This window comes from Nyctereutes procyonoides, unplaced genomic scaffold, assembly GCF_905146905.1.
Source record: "Nyctereutes procyonoides isolate TBG_1078 unplaced genomic scaffold, NYPRO_anot_genome, whole genome shotgun sequence".
NCBI lineage: Eukaryota > Metazoa > Chordata > Mammalia > Carnivora > Canidae > Nyctereutes > Nyctereutes procyonoides.
The window spans coordinates 15,101,455-15,125,327 of NW_026575125.1; the positions used below are offsets into that span (position 1 = coordinate 15,101,455).

The window sequence follows — 23,873 nt, forward strand, 5'->3', positions numbered from 1 at the left end:
AAATTATAGAGATTTCAATGAGAGAAGGGTAAGGGAAGAAGGAGGGAAGGGGAGTTATACAATGTATGAAAGTGAAATGTATCTAACAAGTGTTTTTTTTTTCCCCTTCAATCAAAGCCAGCTACTACCTTCCTACTAAATTCTACCTGGTGGGGATGCCTGGGTGGCTCAGCAGTTGAGGGCCTGTCTTTGGCCCTGTCTTTGGTCCTGGGATCTTGGGATCGAGTCCCACATCGGGCACCCTGCATGGAACTTGCCTCTCTCTTTGCCTGTGTCTCTGCCTCTTTCTCTCTGTGTCTCTCATGAATAAATAAAAAAATAAATAAAATAAAATAAAATAAAATAAATTCTACCTGGTGCAGCCTATCAGCAGAACGCTCATATACATAAAGCTCACATTAACACAACAGAAAATGTTTGTGGACCATTCCTTGAACACAAAGTTTTCTTGTTTTCTAATACTACCCAACTTTAACTTATTTTACTTGAAATTGTTTCCTATGTTTTTCAAACAAATTATTAAAGGAAACAGAACAGAAGGAACAGAAGAAAAGGAAAACATTCCTATAAGGATTGTTTTTTAAGATTTTAATATTACAAAATACTTTGTTACCTTCCTCTTCTCTCTTCCCATGATCCAGTTCTGCCCTGCCACACTATGTTTTTATGTTTTTCACATCTGCTTTCATTGGTTTTAATAAGGGAGCCCAGGGAGCCAACTCGACATGGCAAAAATGGTTGTTTCATTCCTTCTGGCCCATGGCAGAAGGGAAAATATTCCCATTTCAAAAATAGCGTGTTCTCAAGAGATTTCCATCTTAAATTTAAAAAATAGTGGACAGGGCAGCCCTGGTGGTGCAGCGGTTTGGCGCCGCCTGCAGCCCAGGGTGTGATCCTGGAGACCTGGGATAGAGTCCCGCATCGGGCTCCCTGCATGGAGCCTGCTTCTCCCTCTGCCTGTGTCTCTGCCTCTCCCTCTCTCTCTCTGTCTCTATGAATAGATAAATAAAATCTTAAAAAAATAGTGGACAGTCTGTCTTAAAGATGGCAAAATGCACTCTGGGCACTCCTGGAATTAGCATCCAGTTAAACTACGTGTACATGAGGTTTTCAACAATCTAGTAGAGCAGCTCATTTTACTTTTAGCAAAAGACAACATCCTATTTCTAAGCTATAATACTTCAGGTCCTATGGAAAAGCTTGAGGGATTTATATACCAGAAGTGGATTTTAATAATTAAGGACATTGCTAGTTATATCCATGAATCAATTCTAAAGGTATTAGTTATGGATTTAAAGCTATGGTGGAAAATATTTAGTGTAGAGCTTCATGTTCTCATATTAAGGAAGTTAATCCATCATCTCAGTAAAGCAATGGGAAGATAATTTTAGGCAGGTCTAAAATTTGCTTTTGTTTTCATTTGGGACCTCTTAGTAGCCAGGCGATATGAAAAGAGACAGATCAGAGAGATACACATCACATGTTCAACAGGAGAAAAACAAACCTTTTCTCTCTATGGAGCTCATTTATCTGGTAATGTGTAATGTACACAAGAACTAACCTGAGTCATTGCAAATAGATGACAAATTGCAGATATTTCTCTGGGGTTTGACTCCTGCAAAGAAAATAACCCAGCCGGTTAAACATGTCAACACCTACACTTATCTCCTACATTGTCAAGAGAATTCACAAATTCAGGCATCAAACGTGGACCAAAAATATTATAAGTTGGATATAATTGGCTGGATGAATTCCACAAAGACTAAAGGAATAAGAGTGTTTTCATTTTTTAGTTGGTCAGCTATAGAACTTGATTCTTTACTATTCTTTAGTATGTCACTGTCTGATCCCCTACTCCTCCCTCAAAATTTTTGTTGTCCCATGTCCAATCAATCCCTCTTCTGTCCAACATAAAAAGAACAGTGTGAATGCAAATTGAGCATAGAGACTTTAAATGCAATAGCCCTTACTGATAGATCCTCTTTCCTTCTCTGGGCACGGGAGTCCATGAACCCTCTAATGCTGGTCTTATTTCCTTATGCAAATGTATGTAAGAAATAATATTGATGTCATGATGTCATCACACATAGGCAAAAATGACAAAATTTAAAAACTATTTGCTCAACAACTACCATATTCTACAGACTTTGGAAGGTTCCAGATACAGACCCCGCTCTCAATGAACATGCAATATAGTAAGTCATAGTGGCCAGTAAATACAAAGTTATAATCAGGGCAAAATGGAGTGACAGCCAGGACAACAGACCACATAGGCATACAGAGGAAGCAGAGATGAATGGGAGATGAGATAAAGCCATGTTAGAACAAAAAACTTCATACATATTCACCTAGAAGGCACTTTCTCCTTTGGTAAAAGGAGAAGTACATATCTTCTTTGATTTGAAAAGAGCCCAAGGTTTATTCCCCTAAAAATCTTGCCTTCATTAATTTCATCCTTTTGGTGAAGTATAAGAAATCTATAGTAAATGTGAGAGGCAAATGCTGATAATGTATTAAGCAAAGTGCCAAGGGGAAAAGGTTGTTATATTAAGGGATATTTTGCTGTCCTTGTTAGGTCTGGTTTGGTCAGAATTATGAATGCAATGCCTGATTGCTATTTTATTTCTGTTGTACTTTATGAGTGCTTAATTATTCTTAAGAGAACAAGTTCGGACACAAACTAAAATTACAACTTGTGTTCATGCACATGAAATGGTTTCTGCCAGAATGACCTACGTGACGTTTGCGGTATAGGCATCATGCTTCAACTAAGAGTTTTGATTCTGTGAGCAAACTGAATTTGGCTGCCCAAAGTTACCTGACATGTTTCACAGCAATGTTAATCACACCAGAAGAGGCAGATTTCATTTTAAATATACTTGCCTTAGATGGTGAGTAGTAATGCTTTAAGTGTTCTCTACAACCATTGGTCTATTATTGTTCACTAAGTGTTATATGCCATCACCTCATCTTTCTCTAAGTTTTAGGGGTGCCTTTGTTTCCAGTGATATGTGTCTTTTGGCTATTCATTAATCCTGAGAATTTTTTTTCCTATTGCTAGGGCTGTTATCTGTCATTTCCCCCAAGTACATGGCCACAGGTCATCCTTTAAGTCATGAGTAAGAAAACTTTGTAAAGGGTCAAAAAGTAAATATTTTAGGCTTTGTAGACCATATAGTGGGCCACAACTACTCAACTCTCCTGTTCATTGTATTGGAAAAGTAGCCATAGATTAACATGTAAACAAATGAGCACGGCAGTGTTCCAATAAAACTTTATTTACAAAAATAGATAGTGGGCCATATTTGCTCTCCAGGCCACAGTCTGCCAATCCCTGCTTTACATCAACCAGAAGCCTTTGTTAAAAATATCACATATTCCTACTCTTGCACTAGGTACTTAAAACTACATCTCTTTTTTTTTATTTCAAAAGAGTCTGAGGTTCATTCCTCTAAGACTCTTTCCCTCATAAATTACATCCCAATGATAACCACTAGCACCAGCCTTTTAATCTCCCATGCTTCTTAACCATCTCAGAAACACTTGTGTAATCATTTCCTTTTATCTGCATACATGCTCATGTCAGTTATCTCTTTGTTTGCCTTATCTCTCCCCAAACTAGAAGATTCTTAAGGGTGGGCACTGTACCTGATCATGACTACATAGCCCCAAACACTTAGAACAACTTCAGGTACCCAGTGCATAAACATCTATTCATTAAGAACAGATTTCATTTTTAAAAAGTAGGAAAAAAGAGAAAGAAAACATAAATACCAGCCATTTGTTACTTTAGTTATAAAAAACAAATTCTTGATATTGATAGTAAGTCATACCTGATGCATTGAAGGTTTTTACTATAGTGATTTTAGTTTTTTCTGCAAAGAAGCAATTTAAATATTAGAGCAGAACTGTTCCTTGTTTTTAAAAAACAATTTTCCACGAGTACCATTTTAGTGAACTGCTAAGAAGATCGTACTGTTGACATCTTTCAGACACTACTGGTCATCCCAGAAGCAGAATAAACGGGAAGAGCATACACAGATCATATAGCATTGGAATAAGGTGGGTCTGGGATTTGGATTCCCATGTTTGCTGAGTTATATTACACCCATCACATACCCCGCTGCTTGTGTAATTCTACCGCAGTTTCCATGCGCTGCTGCTAGACAAATTAACGTGGACTTACATATCAAATATGTAGAATTAAGTCACTATCAGAACCTTCACGTGACAAGTTGTAAAGAAAAGCTGATTCAGAATAAGACTTAATGGAAACACAATACCTAAAATACTGTATACTCTACAATCAAGAAAGTATCCTGCTATTTTCTTTAGGAGCTAATATAATATTATCACCATTATATGGGTAGATAAAATTATTCTCAAAGAGGTTAAAACCACTCAACTACAGTCATGCAGTGAGCTCACAGCAGAACCAAGATGGAACTGTTCAAACCACAGGCAAATATTAATATACTCTGAAGCAGCAAACCTTAGATATATCTTCCCAACACACCCTGGGGACAGAGCCCATGGTTCATTTCTCAGATAATGGAGAGCCAGGTTCAGAAATCCATGCTTTAAGGTGGCCAGTTGAAAGAGGTTGTATTCGGGGCACAGATTTGCAAAGAAGATCTGTCTACTAGGGTGAGTGGCAAATTCTGAAGAAAACACAAAGCTCAGATCTTGGAGAAGCACTTAAGCATGATGACATTACACCAACAGTTTCTGGAACCTCATTTGTGTTATGTGTTATTGGTGAATTTATGTTTCAATGTGGGCCTGACTCATGGGTAATGGCTGGTGGTAATTATAAAGGCTGATGGTATTTTGCATTATCATTAAGAATCTTTTAAATATATTATTTGGGTTGCCCTGATACTTTTCTTCCCAGAACAAACAAAACACATCTGTGAAATGAACTTCTGGTTCTAGTAACATAAGTGCTTTTGGGGAAAAATGTTCAACATCACCAATCAAGAATATAAAATAGAACCAAAGGATTGAAAGATCTAATAATATATGATATAGTCTCAGCTCTTAGCAAAGGTATAGTGACACATTCTCATTCACTGCTGGCAAGAATGTTGCTGGGTACAAGCTTTCAAGAAGGTAACTGGGCAATAGGTAGATCAAGGACCTAACCTATTAAATTCAATCCTTAGAACGCATCCTACAGAAATCAGGAATGAATGCAAAATGTTGGCACAAGTATGTTCATTGCAACAATTTCTTTTTTTTTTCATTGCAACATTTTCTATTAAAAAAGTAAAAACAGCTTTAATAATGCTCAACATATGGTACACAATGGAATACTATCAAGTCATTAATAATAATGAACGATGGAAAATGCTTATAACTTAATATGAAGTCAAAAGGGTAAGACATAAAAATCTATATATGCTATGACTATTGTTTAAAGGATTATATATGATCCTGAATGGAAATATACCAAATTATTAATAGGAATAGTCTTAGGAAAGTAACATTAAGAGATGATTTCTATTTTTTTCATTGTATTTTTCTATATTCTCCATTTGTTATGAGCTAAGATATATTACTATTACACAATTTTTTTAAATGTTATTTTAAACGGAGTGCTATGGCTGTTAACAGTTTGGAAGTTCAGCAATGAGGTAACACCAGAATGTCAATGTCAAAGTAAAAGGAGTAGTAAATCAACAACTGAAGGCACAGGAAGTAGGCAAGGAGACAACCTTTAGCAACCCAGAAGACTGACCACACAAGGGAGAACCCAAGAAGACACAGAAGACAAGCTAGTATATTTAGAAAGAACTTGATATTACCTGTTTTGTTTAAAGTAGATAATACGCTTGAAGTAGCATCTGAAATAAAATAATAAAAATTAAACCTAAGTATTGACATGATTAACAAACACATGTATCTTCTAGGTTCCTTAAACATTTCACTTTTCCCCAATCCCAGGGAAGCTAGAGTTTTGCAAAAGCCAACTGACACTACCATGTATTTGCTGCCCTCAACCCTCAGACACAATTCCTGAGCGACTATTCATTCATTTAAAATGTGCTTCCTGAACATAGGTTATGTGTCTAAAACATAGCAACATTCCTATAATTATTAGATTTAAACAAACCCATTTATGTCACTTCATATTTTGTTCCTTTTTACTCCATTATAATGCAAGTCCCTAAGGAATATGTTTCTAGTTAATACCAACTTTATAGCCCTGTGGATGCTTAATGGTACACTCTTCTAAAGCAATCTTTAAGTAATTCTAGTTTAAAATTGAAGTTCTTGAACATTGCATTTAACTAACTTTTTGAAAAATCTCATTTTGATCTCTTTTCCCTTAAAATCCAATTGAAACTCTATTCTAATTGCTATTTCTTTAAATAAATATCATTCTGTAATTTATTATTCTAGATGAAACATTAGGAGCGAAAAACACATATTACATTACCACACTTAAAAAACCACATACAATAAATCCAAAAACTACTGCCAAGGCTATTTTGAAGATTTTCTTGCAGTGTAAAAAGTCATTAATCATAAAAACAATAATACCTTCCCCTTCCCATTGGATCAAATATGAATTTAAACCAGTTTTGATCAGTCTGAACTCCATCTATGATTGTTTAGCAACTTAACCACCAACCACATGGTGAGATTTTTATTTTAATTAAGTAAGGGAGTGTGAAAAGTGTTGGGGTTTGCCTGCACAGAGATAAAAGCAGTCTACTCACAAAGGGGAGGGCACGGAATGGGTTGACCTGTCCACCTCCCTCAAACACAGCCTCTTTCTCCATCATGATGAAGCAGCCAGGTTTGTTTTTTTTCATGTCATACTACTTAAAAATTGATAAAATTATCTGTAAAAGGGCTGTCTTTAAAAACTCTGTGCCTCCAAATCCATGCTGAATCATACTGAAGTCACTGGATTTAAACAAATGTTTCCACATTTAAACAATCTGCCATATAAAATGTACTGGCACTGTGTTGAAGCAAGAGAAATAGGGTACTCAAAATGTGATCAGTATTTCTTCCCTTTTACAGAACAGTTAGCGTGGTAGGGGGCTGGCCTCCCTCCGTGATAAGAAGAATGTTTTCATTTAACCTTAAAAGTATGGCATGCTCTGCAGGGTTGACAGTTTGTGGGTTTATTTGATTTGGTGGTTTTTTTTTGTTATTTGAATATGAAAACCTTCAACACCACTCATTATATCTATAATTCATATTCAATTTTCACTTGCTTCAGAAAAATTCTTACCATTTAGGCTTGTAGTTTCAACCTCTTTGGCCCCGGGAGGGGGGGGGAACAATAGAAAGGTATAATTAAATCCAAAGCTTAACAAATTGGGCTAAATCTAGGTTTGAATTTTTTCAAAATCTTGCCTGGAGTACCATTGGAGTAGGGGACAAAACCAACAAAAGATGATTCAACTGTAAGAGGAAAAAACAACAAAATTTTCAAATTAATATTTTGAAACAATTATTGATTGAATTCTAAGGAGTTAAAACTTTTGAGATAGAATTATGAAAAGAAGTAGACAACATGCTTTCAGACCAATATGAATCTGCAAGCCCCATAATCACTCAGAGAATATACACTTAGCCAGAGAATTACGGAGAAAGAACCCAAGAAATGAAATGAGTGCAGCTGTCTCATTGTACAGATGAAGAACTTGAGACTTATCCCTCAAAGCCTGCTCCTACCTATGCAATATTATGGAAATAACTTTAGAAACCACAGAAAAATATGTAACATACCACTTTCAAATTTTTTCAGCCAGAGAATTCTCAAAAACATTTTATATTTTATATTTTAAAAAATTGCCAAACTACAATTATAAAACGTATAAGCACATTGGCTCCATTTTGTCATAATAACACCTGGCAACACTTCCCATTGTGAATTGAGGATTAAAAACACAAAACAACAACTCTGCTACCATTCAGTACAGTACCACCTAACACAATTTCCTGGTAAGTTATTTTAAAATACGGCTGCTATTGGGATGCCTGGGTGGCACACTGTTAAACGCCTTCCTTTGGCTCAGGTCATGATCCCAGGGTCCTGGGATCGAGCCCTGCATTGGGCTCCCTGCTCAACAGCGAACCTGCTTCTCCCTCTGCTTCTCCCCCTGCTTGTGCACTCTCTCTCTCTCTCTCTCTCTCTCTGTCAAATAAATAAATAATAAAATATTTAAAAATAAAATATGGCTGCCATTAAGGCAATCAATCAAGTTATAAATTTCCCATGGAGTAAATCCACTAAGCTAAGAGGTCAATCTACTACACACATTTTGCATGTTTAAATATTTAAAAGATCCCATGGCTTGACTTCTATGTATACACAGGAAAAGTAAACAAACATTTTACAAGACATACAAGCTTTGTAGTAGGCAGCCTGATATTCAGTGGGTAAGGACAACATTTGGGTGTGTCAAGGCGCTTGGCTGGCCGGTATGTTTTAGACTGCTCATGCGTTGGCTGAAACACACACACCCTGTCTGTCCTACATTATTGCTTCCATATGTTGTCAGTTACTACATTTTTTTTAATTACCAAGGATATTTCTTAAGAAATATGACAGTTCCTGAGCAATAAGATTCAAAGTGTGGATATGGAATCCTTTGGAGAATCTTTTGGGGGAATCTTGGAGCAAAACAAAATAATAGGCCAAAGCTGGTTGTTAATGAACGAATATTAATTCCTCTGAAAGGTGATGAATGGTAAGAAGAAGCCTGTGTACACAATCCCCTGCAAGTCCCTGGATGTGCACAGGGTCTTATATTCCAGTTAGTGCAGGGCACCCAGAACCCAGGCTTTGACTGGACCCAGTGTGTGCCTTCAAATCTCCATACCCCATATTTCCATGCAAACAAGATTTGGCTATGATAGCACCATGATGAAGTCTGAGGATGGTAACTGTACTAGGAGAAAAATACAGTGGTTCATTTTACCCTAGGAGCTTAACAGCAAGGGGGCAAATTGGCATAGTCAAAAAAGCTTAGGCTTTGGAGCCTTGCAATCCTGGCTTGAATCTTTGCCCCGTTACTTAATCACTCATAATAATGATCGTTATTACCTATTAAAGGCTTACCCTGGGTCAGGTGCATATGTTATCTCATTTCATTTTCACAACTACCCTATGAAGCAGGTACTATTACATTACCCTATTCATAGATGAAGGGACTGAGGCACAGAAAGGTGAAGAAACTTGCCCAAAGCCACACAGCTAGCAACGGGGTAGGAGGGTGGTGGCCAAGTCAAATACAAGTAGTGGCTCCACAGAATATGTGAACGTGAGCAAGTTTTATCCTCTCTGACCCTCAGCTTTCCTTGTCTAGGAATATAATAATTCCTATACTGTGGGACACCTGGGTGGCTTAGTGATTAAGCATCTGCCTTCGGCTTGGGTCGTGGTCCCGGGGTCCTGGGATTGAGTCCTATATCGGGCTCCCCACAGGGAGCCTGCTTCTCCCTCTGCCTGTGTCTCTGCCTCTCTCTCTCTCTGTCTCCCATGAATAAATAAATAAAATCTTTAAAATAATAATAATAATAATTCCTATACCATAAGACTGGAAGCTGAATGAGAGGTCTGTAGACTTCCAAGCATGTAGTATGTGCATAAGAAGTAATAGCTATCATTATTAATTTTATTTAAATGAATTAACAGCAGAAGCTCATTTTGATACAACTAAGGATAGCATGTGAGTGGACTCACTCCTTACCATAAAGGATTGTTCTACAATATATGGTATACCAGAAAGAATGCAGGAGGAGGCAGAAAAGTCATGTGCTGCCTGTGCATAACGGGGCCAGGAAGCTGTGTGACCTTAGGTAAGTTACTCGGGCTTCACTATCTTGTCATCTCTCACCATACAGGGCTGGACCATTTTATCACTGAGTTCCAGTTCTGGTTCTAGCTAGCAGTCTCAAATGTGGGTTCTACTGGCTCCTGCCAAGAGGATCCTAGTTAAAACTCTCTCTTTATTTGCCTTCCCATTCTCTGGGGGCTAAGTCCTCAGAAGTCCTTTGAAAAGTGTTTGTTCAAAAGCGACTGAGGAAGTATATTTAAGAGAACATCTCATCCCTCAAATATGCAGGAACATTCGGCAGGTTTACATTCTTGATACTCTTCAGGAGACCTGTGAACTAGACTAAAAATAACGTTGAAGAACTTAAGCAGGCCTCCAAATGAAAACCCAGAATTTATTCCTCAGCTTTGTCCATAATTGTGGGGGGACCAAGATGTCTGTCCTCTTGTCTATGTGTGCTATTGACTTTTCAGTTGTAGGTTTCATGACAGAATTGAATCAACCTGCATGGAAAAAAGCAATTTTGCTGTATCTGACACATGCCATACTGCATGGAGAACTTTTGAAATATTTTCCTGAAATTCCCCAAAGCCATGAAAAAATAGTCTTACCAGATGGTGATAACAAACTGGAATTATCAGCATTCTCTGTTGAGGAAAAAGGTTATTTAAAGTTAGTTTGTGCATGAATTTGTAGATGAACATCTTTAACAGGACTGAATGTAAAATGAGTTCCAAATGGCTACCAAAAGAGGGCAGTGTATTAATTTACTATTATCTTCAACCGCCTCATCAGTACTTCTCAACTCAATTCTCTACAGACACATCTCTGGTGAAGCAATTCTTCCAATTTAAATGGTGACGGTGCTCTCTCTATTCTGTTATATAATCACAAATATAAGTGTATTTTAAACTTAAAATGACTAAGAACTTCAATTGTCAGCTAATATTCATTAGAATTTGTAAAAGTAAATGGGTGCCTGGGTGGTTCAGTGGGTGAAGCGTCGCACTCCGTTTCCACTCAGGTCATGATCTCAGGGTAGTGGGATCAAGCCCAACCCCCTCAGCAGGGAGTCTGCTTGAGATTCTCTCTCCCTCTAAAATAAATAAATAAATAAAAATCTTTAAGAAAAAGAAAAGAATTTGTAAAAGTAAAGGTATACATCTGCATAAACTAAACTTTCATTAACCGTGCTTCCTTGTATACCTATTAGCACAGCCTTTACGGTATACCTAGTAAGCCACTACTTCTTTCTTAGGAGTTAAACCAGCTCAGATGCCTCTGGGTTTATAACAAGTTTACAAGAACTGCTGATATTTACTTTCCGAGGATGCTCAGATTCCTTAAAAGGGATTCTATTTTTTTCTCTCTGAAAAACAACACACACTTACGGGAGCAACTACAGATAAATTACTGATAAACAAAAAAGAAAATTAAAACCACCTATAATTTCACCACCCAGATATAAATGACATTAACATTTTGGCATATATTCTTTGGTCACTCTCTTTCTCCATGTTTATATGTCTATGTGTATGATATGTATTTATATGTGTGAGAAAGATCATATTACATAATTTGTAACCTGATTTTTCTCATGACAGCGTATCTTGAACATTGTTCTATATCATTAAGCAACTTTCCACAATAACACTTGTGATCACTGTATAACATTTCACTGACTGGATATACCATTAATTTACACAACAAATTTCACTTTAATACATACAATTTTTCATGATTATAAACAATATTGCAATAAATTTGGCTAAATTTTTGCAATACATACTTGGCTGCTTCCTTCAGAAATTCCATGATTTTGATTGCCAAAATGCCCAGAAAACAAACCAATTTATACAACCCTCTGCAGCACATGAGTGTTACTTTCCCAAACTCTCACCCATGTGAGGTATTATCTTAAAATTAAAAAAAAAATTAATTACAAAGGAATGATTATTTCTATAGTGGGTATCTTAAAACACAATTTTAGAAAAAGAATATGTATGGAGGTGCCAGGGTGGCTCAGCTAACTGGGTGTTGGGACTCTTCATTTCAGCTTGGGTTGTGATCTCAGGGGTTGTGGGATCAAGCCCCATGTCAGGCTCCCTGCTCGGCAGGGAGTCTGCTTGAGATTCTCTCTCTCTCTGCCTCTCTCAAGAGTACTCTCTCACTCTCTCTCTAAACTAAATAAATCTATCTCTTTTTTTTGAAGATTTTATTTATTTATTTGACAGAGAGAGAGAAAGAGCACAAGCTGGGGGAGGGGCATAGGGAGGAGAAGCAGATTCCCCACTGAGAAGGGAACCCAATGCGGGGCTCAATTCCAGGACTCCGGGATCATGACCTGAGCTGAAGGCAGATACTTAACCGACTGAGCCACGCAGGTGCCCCAATAAATCCATCCTTTAAAAAAATATGCATATTTAGAAATCAAAATTGCACAGTGAAACATAGCTGGTAGGCTCCAGGAGCCCATTTTCCTGAAGTGGTGGTAGGGTACTGACTATTTTCTGGGATCATTAAAATACAATTCTGCTTGAAAACAAGACTGAATGAGTGCTCAAGTTCCCAATTACTCCACAGCCAACAAGGCAAATGTACGCACAATGGTTAGTGCCTTGATGCCTCAATTTAATTGGAGTTGCCTCCTCTTAGTCTCTGTCCTCCAATATCTCTCTCAGGCTACTTTAACATTCCACCAGTTAAAGTGTCTATTAACAGCTTAATTTTTAAAATATTCTTAGGAGCACTAAGGGAAAATCAGTCATACACACCCTAGTATGAATTACCTCTAACCGGCTGAATTTTTCCAATCATGTAGTAAAGACCTACCATACCACACCATGTTGAAAAGTACTGGGAAGAATCAATATTCAGTATGGGCTACTCTGAGAATGGCACTTGTCAGTGTGGGTAGGTGAGGTGGAGTGGGCCAGGACTGTGGCACAGGCAGAGAAGAGCATGAAGGCCTGAGGAAGAGTTGCATACCAGGAAAGAGGGGTGGAGAGTAATGTTCAAGGTCAACAGAGGCTTATACTGCTGCCTCTACAAATTTACCAGTGGTTGACCATAGCCGCCAATAGTTCCAACCTCCTCCACTGCTAAATCCTCTGACCCCATAGGCAGAGCTGGCCTCTTCCATCTTGGAACCTTGCAGGGCTCCCAGCAACAATCTACACTGATGAAGGGAGGAAATCTGGTTAATAAAAGCCAGAGATTCTCAAATTGTTATTGTCCACTTTTTTTCTTTTGGCATTTTTTTTCTTCTAGGGGCCTGATTGCTTAGTGACTAACATTTTATTCATTTTTTTCTGTCTCTCATTATAATACTCCACATCACTCCTCCTGGTCCAAAACAGAGATGTTCCCATAGGCCTTACATTTTCCTGACTATCAGCCTGTTTCTCTTGGGTGCTCTCCTAATTCACTTCCCATTTCTTACAACCAAAGAGGTGGTCGTCATTTCCACTGAGTCATATAGTTGAGCTCCATGCCATTCTTAGGAGACAAAACATTTCCATTGTTACAAGGATTCATAAACAAAGAAAGGAAAAACATTTAAATTTTTCAGATTTTCCTTTGGAAACCTACAAAGAGCACATTTTAAAGCATTATTCATTTATTGAAGTCTCCATTTAAGTCAATAAATAGAATTATTGGGGGTGCCCGGGTGGCTCGAGCATCCAACTCTTGGTTTCACCTCAGGTCATGATCTCAGGGTTGTGGGACTAAGCCCCGAGTCGGGGCTCCATACTCAGTGGGGAGTCTGCTTGAGTTTCTCCCTCCCTCTCCCTTTGCTCCTCCCCACCCTGCTCCCTCTTCTCTTTCTCTCTCTAAAATAAATAAATCTTTTAAAAAATTAATACATAAATAAAATTCTTATGGTCTGTCTATAAAATTTACCCAGTTATGACTCTAGTGATTTTTTTTAAAACAAAGTCCATATATTCCAATTATGATGAGCAGGAGTTTGGCATGCATATGCTTAGAATGAAAGCCAAAGACAGCAACTGGAAACTCAAGACACCAGCCTCTCAACAGAGTCTCTTCTCCTCCGTCACCTTCCTGGCACTTTCTTTCAGCTATTGTCACCACCTCCTCAACTCCAATCCCATGCGGCCAAGTGTGGTCTAAGCACTGCCATGTGAACGCCTTACTGTGTTTGCCTCTCCAATTCCATATATCCCAGAACTCCTCGCTCACCACCTCTCCTCATTTCCATACCTGCTGACTTCTCAAATTTGATAGTGTTGCTGATAACATCAGCCAAATAATTTAAGGTGGAAATCTCAGTATATTAGCTTCCTGCTGCTGCTATAACATATTACCTCCACTGAACTTAGCAGTTTAAGACAAGACGAATGTATGATGCTAGAGTTCTAGGTCAGGAGTCCAATACTGGTCTCACCAGATTAAAATCAGGGTGTCAACAGGCTACATTCTTTTCTGGAAGCTCTAGGGGAGAATCTGTGTCCTGCTTATCTGGGTTACTACAGGATTCAGTTCCTTGCAGTTGTAGGACCAACATACTCATTTGCTTCCTGGCTATAAATTAAGAGCCATTCCCAGTCTAGAAGCTACTCACATTTCTCCGTTCATGCCTCATTCCTCCATCTTCAAAGACAGCAGCAGTGGGATGGAATGGGAGGGGGACTCCTTCACCTGGGGCATCCTTCTCACTCACTCTTCTGCCTTCCTCTTCCACTTTTAAGAACTCCCATGATTAGACTGGGCCCACCCAGGTAATCCATGATAATCTCCCCATCTCAACAGTCCTTAACTTCAATCACACTTGCAAAGTCCCTTTTGTTATATAAGGTAACATATTTGCAGATCCCAGGTATTAGTACAGGGACACGTCTTTGAGGAGCCATTATTCTTCCTACCATACTCAGAAATCCAGTTTTTTTAAACTATAGAAAATAGGAGTTGCAAGGAACCACCCTCAATGGAAAAAATAAATCCCACAGGGGTTAAGTGAAGGGCGTGGAAACCCAGAGTTTGTTTCAGCAGGAGAGCTGAGTGTACAAACCAAATGTTCACTCTTTGACCGTTACCTCTGACCCTTCCCTTTCCCCTACCCCCCACTTCTATGTCCAGGCATCCTTCCCATGCATTCTTCTCCCCATAACATGGGGCTATTGCAAGGATTAAAGAGAGATGATGTATGTGTGATACATAGAAAACAGTAGTTGATGCTTCCCGTGAGCCAGGCTTAACCCTTATATGCAATATATTATTTAAGCAGCCAACAACTCCATGAGATATGTGAATTCATTAGCATCAATCCATTTTAGTGCTTGAGAAACAGTCCGGGTAAGGTGTACTGGGCCCCACCAGTAATTCACTGTACAGCTTACATTTGAACTCAGGCAGTCCAACTTCAGAGCCTACCCTCTGAGCCTCCATTCTGTCCTGCTTCCAATGACAAACTCTGTAGACCATAAACTAGTATATAAATGTAGGGTATTATTATTAATATTCCCTAATTTCTCCCTCATCTGTCCCTTCTTTCCTTGCCCACTGCCAACTTCCAAGCCCAGGTTTTGATCACCTCATACGTGACTGAAATATTAGAGCCCCAGAATCTTCTCATTGGAAAGGATCTTAATGTTCTTTATATTTTGACTTCTTGCCCATTGCACTAAGCCCTTCAACAAAAGCATACCAATAGCTCTCAATCCCAATTCGGCTCCCAGGCAAGTTCAATCTTGCCCACATAGTGAGAATCACACCGGAAGTTTTTGAAAGTTTGAATAACTAACCAACATTTAGAAATCAGGTGATTTCAAATGGAATTCCATATTTTCACCCTTTCAAAATTGGGAGTTTTAGAAGATGACCTGCTTGGGTCAGCTCTCTGACCCTCTAAAGCATGCTCTGGCTACAAAATCCAGTGGAGGTGGCTTTGTCCTCTCTTTATCCTAAAGTTTATTCCTTGACTACACCATCCACTTGCTGTTTGTGGGACATACACTACTGGGCACTTTACTTAACTTTTCTACTGTAGGTCTCAAGTTTTTCCCAACTAGATGTGAAGCTGCTCAATGCTTTATTATTCTCTGGGAATCCAATGCAGTGCCCTGCATCTGGTAGATGTTCAGAAATATTTGGGGACTGACTGATGACATCACTAAGGAGTCTCCATCAGTCAAGGATGAGTCTGGAACCCAGGAATGGTAGTTGAAGAGCAGGAACTTAACACAAATAGTGCAAGGAGGCAGGACCCTAGGATACAAGGCACAGAAGGGGAAAGGTAGGGAATGGAGCTGAGAGCAGTGGGACAGAGTCTATGAAGGAAAGACTTCAGAGTATTTCTTGGATGGTTATTATCCAGAATCTGAAGTTTGGAATAGTAGTCGTAACTGCCAAACACAGCAGACAGATTGCTTAGCAGACCGTACAAATGTGTGCTAAAACGGCCCTTCAAATACGTGTCACGAACAACATAAAAAAATGCAATGATGCTGAGCCTTCACTGCCTACAGCAGTGACCTCAGTAACAGATCCTTTATTGGCTTTTTCATTTTTCCTAATGCCCTCTTCCTGTTCCCTCACTCCTGATTCCTGAAATCCCCTCTCCAACAAACTACCTGCATGCAAGTCAGGCGAGGTCACGGCTGACCATTTCTGACATTTTCATTTTGCTGCCCATTCTCTGATGCCAGGGGGGTTGATGCTTATTATATCTCAAACCCGGGACTGTTAGAGCACGAATGAGGATTTCCTTCCAACACACGTGCCCCAAGTTGAATGGGAAAGTTAAAGGCTTAATCTTTGAGGAGTGGATCTAAATAAAACAGATACGACTAGCCCCCCTTGCATAAATATTTTAGACGCAGCTGAAACTTGTAATCTGGTGGCCGTCCTCCTCTGGATTGAATTACTATTCCATAGAGAGATGATTCAAAACTAGGCGCCACGCCTAGGCACTCATATATGGGAACCCCAAACAAAACAATATTGTTTTGTTATTATATTGGCTCTTCAGGGCCTGGAACAACAGATACTATTCCAAAAAAACGTATTTTCAGATTTTACTACATAACCAACCAAATGAATGAAAACAATTCTCCTTGGCACAGCCAAAGAAAAGTGTTTACATCACACTGCTCAGTAAGTACTCTGACATAACGTTTTTATTAAACGATTAATAATGACATCATTAGAGAAAACTTCAGCTGTGAGCTAATGGAACTTCCCAAACAATCAGCAATTCTAGGTGGGCCTTGGTCTTTATTGAACACTTCAGTGACCACTGGCTTTTATTGAACACTTACTAGACTGCCTTACTTCTACATGGAAACACCCCACATACTCATGACACAGAGGACGTTCTAGCCAGACCTCTTCTCCTACTCTCCCCTCACTCAGCCATACAGGTCTCCCTGCTAGTCTTCCAACACACGGGCCATATTCGCCCTTTGCACTTGCTGTTCCCTCCGCCTGGAACACTGTTCCTCCCAAGAGCTCCTTGGTTTATGCCCTGGGCACCTCTTTGAAATTTTGCTCAAATGTCACCTTTGCTGAGAAGCTGATCCAGACCACTCTATATAAAATTGAACATTTGCCCTCTTTGCCTGACCCTTTCCATCCCTTTATCTCCTTCCATCGAATGCATATATACATATTTATGCATGTGTATAATTTTGTAGGTGTGCACACTCATATGCAGTGCTAAGAGTGGGCATCTCCTAACACTTTGTGCCCTAGACCCTTCACTTGCCTCATCTTAGTCCCAGCCCTGTATAATTAGTAAGACATTTTTGCCTCCAAAAGCCAATGTTCACTCCTGTGGGGGCAATATTGCTCCTGGAGAGAATGCATGCTCTAGGTTTATCTCTACTTATTTTCAGAAGAGATGTGGCTTAAGAAAAACAACTTTTGCTTGGCCGCCCCTCTCCTCCCTGATTCCCACTCCTGTCTAGGATAATTCTGCTGTGAGTTAGGTGACATAGTCTTCCATGCCAAAGCACCTGTAATTTATGGGTTAGCCAGAGTTTCTTCTGGTAGTTTTAAGTGCAGAAGCACCTGGAAACATAGAGGTGGGGGTGCTAGAAGTTAGGGTACAGAGAGTTTTCTAGTCTCTTTCAGATCTTACCACTCTTTGCCATCTCATAGTCGAGCAGCGACCCCCTTGGCATCTTAGTTTAGGTTGTCTGGGGGTGCAGAGCCCAAGATAATGACTTGGATGCAAAATGGTCTCCCCACTCTCCCCAGCCCCAGCACAGAACAGTATGTATTGTTTTATATAGCTCCAAAATACACGAGGCAGCCAGAGAGGAGGCTGCTGCAGTAGACTGGCCAAGACACGCTGAGAACTTGAATCTGTGCTTGGGAAACTGGCACGAAAAGAGGTTCAACAGACACTCTAAGGTAAGATGAGAGGATGGGGGGGATCCCCTGGGAAGTTGGGGTGTGGAGGAAACAGGCATCAGCCTCAACAGTCCATGTGACGTTGCCCTGAATCCCTCAAGCGGTAAACAGGTCAAGAAGCTAGTCCCAGACAGCCTAGGTCCAAATCCAAGACTTATTAATTCTGGACAACTTCTGTAATCTGCCACTAGGTAACTGGACAACTTCCTTACACCACCTGCACTGCAGTTTCCCATCCAGAAAACAGGGATGAAGATAATCACAGTAGGACACACTTCATAGGTACCATTAGAGCACTGAGGAGCACACACAGGAAACCCTGCTCCCATCCATAATGAACACAATCATGCCCTCTGTTCCTCGTCTTCCACGACCTTCCTAAAACTGAGTTCTCCCTTCTATTGAACAAACCCTCCACTTCACTTTCTTTCCATTTCCTTTTAGTTGCTTCTGTTTTTCAAACACCCTCGGGATCACTTTGGAAATATAAGAGGAGGAAGTCAAAGGGTTTCAGGAGATCTGGTGACTCTAATTTCTGTTTCTCAAGCTCTTGCACAAAGTCAAGACCCAGCGAAGTTTCAGAGCAAAAGTGGAAGGCGCAGCCAATCGTGATGTTATTAGGGTGCCCTCTAGTGGGGTGCACAGTCTCCCCAGGGGTCACTGGCTGGCTTCTAAAAATTAACGCTAGTTTCTTTTCTAATTCTAATAATGTGAGTGTATGTAGCGAAAATTCGAAACCACAGAAAAGTAGAAAGAAAAACTTTCAAAAACTACTCATAATCCTTCTGCTCAAAGATAATGTTGGCTGGCTGCAAGGATCTTCAGAACATCTTCGGGCCAGCTGCAGAACAGAAACAATTAAGTAGAGCCTTGGGAGATGTTAGCATCATGCTTTATTTAGAAATATTAACAGATACAAAATTGAGCTCATTAGTGTTCCAGGATGTGTGGTGTCTTGGTGATGTAGTATCACGGTGAGCCAAAGCTGGATTTCCCAGAATTCCCTTTTCTGTATGTTTCTGGATTGTGTGGGACACGAGAGCTTCGTGTGGGAGATGTGGACAGAAGCAGAGCAGTAGCTGCCTCCCCTTGTTAATGTGAGAGGGCTGGGGCCCCTGAGTGGCTCAGTGGTTGAGCGTCTGCCTTCAGCTCAGTATGTGATCCCGGGGTCCTAGGATCGAGTCCCACATCGGGCTCCCCATAGGGAGCCTGCTTCTCCCTCTGCCTGTGTCTCTGCCTCTCTCTCTCTCTCATGAATAAATAAATATTTTTAATTAAAAAATAATAAATGAATTCAAGTTAAATAAAATGAAAATCCAGTTCCTCAGTCACGTTTCAAGTGTTCAATAGCCACATGTGCTTGGTGGCTACTGTATAGGGCAGCACAGATACAGAATACTCACATTATTGAAAAAAATATCACTGGCTGGTCTCTAGTGATAATAGCCATTTTTAATAGAGTTCTTACAATGTGTCAGATGCCTTACAGGCATCTCTTCATGGGTTAATTCATTTAATCTGCGTGTGGTTCTGTGAGAGATACTGCTACTTTACAGATAAGGAGATTGAACCACAATGACTCAATACCTTGATATAGTCAGAGTTAATAAATGGCAAAGTTAAGATGCCCAGAAAGCCCAGAGCCTATAGTCTTCACCGTATGTCAAACTGTGAAGGTCCAAGTGGCCGGGGCTGGCACAGAGGGAACGAATGGCTCTAGTGGGCCTTCTGCACTTGAAGACTCTCTCCTGATCAGATGAGGAGCATCTCAGTAGGGACCATAATAGACTCCCCCAGCTTGGACTGTATGAACCTGGGTTCTTATATGATCTCAAGAAGGAAGAGATGCCTACCTCACCCCACCCCACCTTCCAATGGCAGAATGGGAGAGATGTACCAACAACCCTGGTCCAAAGGGTCATAGATGTATTAGTTAACATAAGACAAATTGCTCACCAATTAAATCCTAAAATTTCAGGAGCTTAAAAAATAGAAGTTTCTTTTCCATATGTAAAGTGCAATCAGTGGCCTAGAGTGGAGAGTAGGGTGGGGCAGAGAGAGGGGCATCTGCTCCATGCAGTCACTGAGGGGCCCAGGAGGACAGAGGCACTGTCATGTTTAACACAGAGAGCAACATCCAGCAGGCAAACAGGGAATGAGAGAGAGTGAGGGGAGTCAGGCAGGAGATTTGTAATGGCTAAGCGTGGAAGGGGCCAACATTGTTTCTACCCACATCGGTTAGCCAGAACTCAGTCACATAGCCACTCCTAATGGCGAGGAAGGCTGGGTAACAGAGTCTAGCTGTATGACAAGGAAGAAAAAAATTAAAGTTTGGTGAGGTGCCAGCCAGTCTCTGCCACACTGATTTAATTTGAGTGCCATGGAGTAATTAATATCCATTAAACTAATGATGGGGCAAAATTAATGCTAAAATTACTCTGTCCAACCACTACTTTCTCTTTTTCTTTGTCATGATATTGACAAGGTCAAAAGTCAAGGAATCAATAGGAATTGGAGGTGGAGTCCCTGCCACTTTGAGGCTAAATATATGAATTCCCCTTCTTTGTGACTCCCCTCCCTAGTTTTTTGCTCCCAGCAAACATTCATATTATGATTTTTTCATGACCCTCAAGAGTAGGACTCCCATATGACAAACCACTTCTATAAACAGCTACATACTGGTAAAAGCCACTAACAGGCTGAAAGCACGGATATTCCTGTTGTAGCCTACTTAGTTGGAAAGGCTGTATTTTGGGGACGCCAGGGTGGCTTAGTTGGTAGAGCTTATGACATGATCTCCAGATGGTGAGTTCAAGCCTCACATTGGGCAAAGATTACTTAAGGAAATTTTAAAAATTAAAGAAAAAAAAAAGGAAAAGTTGTATTTTTGAGTTACCTCTATTTTGAGGCCATATCCTTTGCTTAGCTCTTCTGGATAGAAAACCACTAGCAGGGCAGCCCGGGTGGCTCAGGGGTTTAGTGCCGCCTTCGGCCCAGGGTGTGATCCTGGAGACCTGGGATCAAGTCCCACGTCGGGCTCCCTGCATGGAGCCTGCTTCTCCCTCCGCCTCTCTCTCTCTCTCTCTCTCTCTCTCTCTCTTTCTCTCTCTCTGTATTCTCATGAATAAATAAAATCTTAAAAAAAAGAAAACCACTAGCAGGCCTTTTGGCCTTTGTATATTAGTGGCTCATGTTCTTGTCTTTGGTTTGTCATGAGCATTGAAAGATTGATCTGGAGGTGATCTCCCTATGAATAAAGTGCCCAGGTCCATTTATTTCCGATGGATGAATGAGCATGCCTCCTTAACCAAGCTTTAAGTGTGATTAAGAGACTGGGCTCCTGAGGGAGACTTACTTGGGTTCAAATCCTGACTCTGCCTTGAATAAGTTCCTAACATTTCCCTGCTTATATTTGTGCATTTGTAAAATGTGGGTGATTACTTTGCATAAAATTATATTACATTTATGAAGTATTTTATCACAGTTCCAGCGATAAATTGTAATTGTTATTAATAACAGATTATGATTCTGTGCTTTTGGATAAAGTTCACTTTTAGGTAATAATCTAGTTTTTTTTTTCTTAATGCAAACAACAGATCAGTAACTCATAGAGTGGCATTTAAAAAATCATGAAGCTGGGGCACCGGGGTGGCTCAGTTGGTTGAGTCTCCAACTCTTGATTTCAGGGTCATGGGATGGAGCCCCGTGTCGGGCTCTGCTCAGCTCAGGGTCTGCTTGCCCCTCTCCATCTGTTCCTCCCCCCACTCTCTCCCAATCTCTCTCTCTCAAATAAATAAAATCTAAACAAAAATCATGAAGCTAGTTTCTTTCCAAAATTTGCATGTATATGATTTCCATCTAACCATAAAACATTCTTATCATTCATTAATGATTGATTAGTGGGACTCTCTATTACAACGCTGCTTGTCTAATTCAAATTTCCATAGCTAGGATGAGAGGAAGGCATCTCCCAGAAAGATCATGGGGTTCCATCTCTGCATTACACGTCATGAAACTGAAGTTCATAGAAATTCATTTCAGAGGTGAAGGAGACTTGAAGATGACCAAGCACAATTTTTTAAATCTAGAAAATTGTTCAAGGTAGTCACTTGGACTAGATATCATTATTTCAAAGTGTTTATTTATCCAAATAGGCTGCATGAGAAAATCAGAGTGTGATTTTTTAAAAAATTATATGTATATTAGTTGTCTATTGCTGATCACAAAAACTGGATACAGTTATATAGCTCTTTGTTCAACACAAAAATAAGGAAAATTTTTTTCTTAAAAAATTCATTTGAAAGATAGTATCTTTTAGGACTTAGGAGCTCACTGGAAGAAATGAATTACAAAATAGGTCATGGGTAGGGAAAAGACTAGAGGCCAAACTAGTCATCACCCTCAGGCTGTAAGTGAGGAAGCAAACTCAGAACCATGAAGGGATTTGCCCAAAGTTTACTCGTTTCTTACAACTTTTTAAAAAGATTTGTTTACTGGGCAGCTCAGGTGGCTCAGTGGTTTAGTGCCACCTTCAGCCCAGGGCCTGATCCCAGAGACCCGGGATCGAGTCCCATGTCAGGCTCCCTGCATGGAGACTGCTTTCCCTCTGCCTGTGTCTCTGCCTCTCTCTCTCTCTGTACCTCTCATGAATAAATAAATACAATCTTTTAAAAATAAAAATAAAAAAATAAAGATTTATTTACTTTATTTGAGAGAAAGAGAGCATCAGTGGGAAGGGCAGAGTCAGTCTTAATAGACTACACACTGAGCATGGAGCCCAACACAGGGCTTGATCTCAAAATCCTGAGATCATGACCTGAGCTGAAACCCAGAGTCCAATGCCTAACTGTGCCACCCAAGTGCCCCCATTTGTTACAATTTTTTAAGGCCTATTCCAATTCCACAGATTGGAATTATATCCTGGCCTCAAACTCTATGTTTACATTCTAGTGATATTATGCAGGTCACTTGAAAGTTTTAAAATTCTACTTCTAGGGTGCCTGGGTGGCTCAGTCAGTTAAGCATCTGCCTTCAAGTCAAGTTGTGATCCCATGGTCCTAGAACCGAGTCCTGTGACAGGCTCCCCACTCAGTGGGGAGTCTGCTTCTTCATCTCCTTCCACCCCTCCTCTTGCTCATGCGTGCTCTCTCTCAAATAAATAAAATCTTTTTAAAAAGGAAAATAAAATTCCACTTCAAAAATATCCCATAACTGAACATTTTTCACTAAGTCAAACCCATCCCTTCCTGCCTGTCCACTAAAACCCAGAATGTTAGACTTTACTGTGGATCTGAATCAGTGTAATAACAAAACATATATCAGGAGCAAGACAAAAAAAGACTATGCAGTTGAAATAGAACAGAGTATAAGAAGAATTATGTGTTCAGTTCTTATTCCTCCAATTAATGAGATAATTGTGTAGGCAATTCTAATTTATTCATCAAAGCAAGACTATAGCCCATTTCATAGTTTTCATTTCTTCTTTAACAAAATTCTATACTATAATGAATACTACAGCAACAAGGAAGTAACTTTTCCTTCAAGTCAGGTGTATTCCTAAAAGAAACTAACACAACTGCCCCAGACATCACTGCAAAAGCATCCTCGACTTATAATTATGTTTTTTTACAGCACTGTGATCTTATGAACACAAGGCTTTTTACCAAGATCAATGTGTTTCTCATTATCTGCTTG

The 23,873-nt window shown here is 39.8% G+C and overlaps 1 protein-coding gene across 5 annotated transcripts in view; it reads right to left on the minus strand.

The window, feature by feature from the left end:
- ADGRG2 (adhesion G protein-coupled receptor G2) overlaps nucleotides 1–23,873 on the minus strand; it is a 129,156-nt gene that overhangs the window by 35,245 nt on the left and 70,038 nt on the right. For 2 of the 5 annotated variants that reach the window (XM_055338942.1, XM_055338943.1), the window contains 6 exons: nucleotides 10,415–10,450; nucleotides 7,384–7,422; nucleotides 7,250–7,273; nucleotides 5,808–5,846; nucleotides 3,834–3,875; nucleotides 1,562–1,615 (listed from right to left, as the gene is read on the minus strand). In XM_055338942.1, coding sequence (XP_055194917.1) covers nucleotides 1,562–1,615; nucleotides 3,834–3,875; nucleotides 5,808–5,846; nucleotides 7,250–7,273; nucleotides 7,384–7,422; nucleotides 10,415–10,450 — 234 coding nt within the window. The remainder of the gene's footprint in view (nucleotides 1–1,561; nucleotides 1,616–3,833; nucleotides 3,876–5,807; nucleotides 5,847–7,249; nucleotides 7,274–7,383; nucleotides 7,423–10,414; nucleotides 10,451–23,873) is intronic. The other 3 variants (XM_055338944.1, XM_055338945.1, XM_055338946.1) reach the window with 3 other exon arrangements.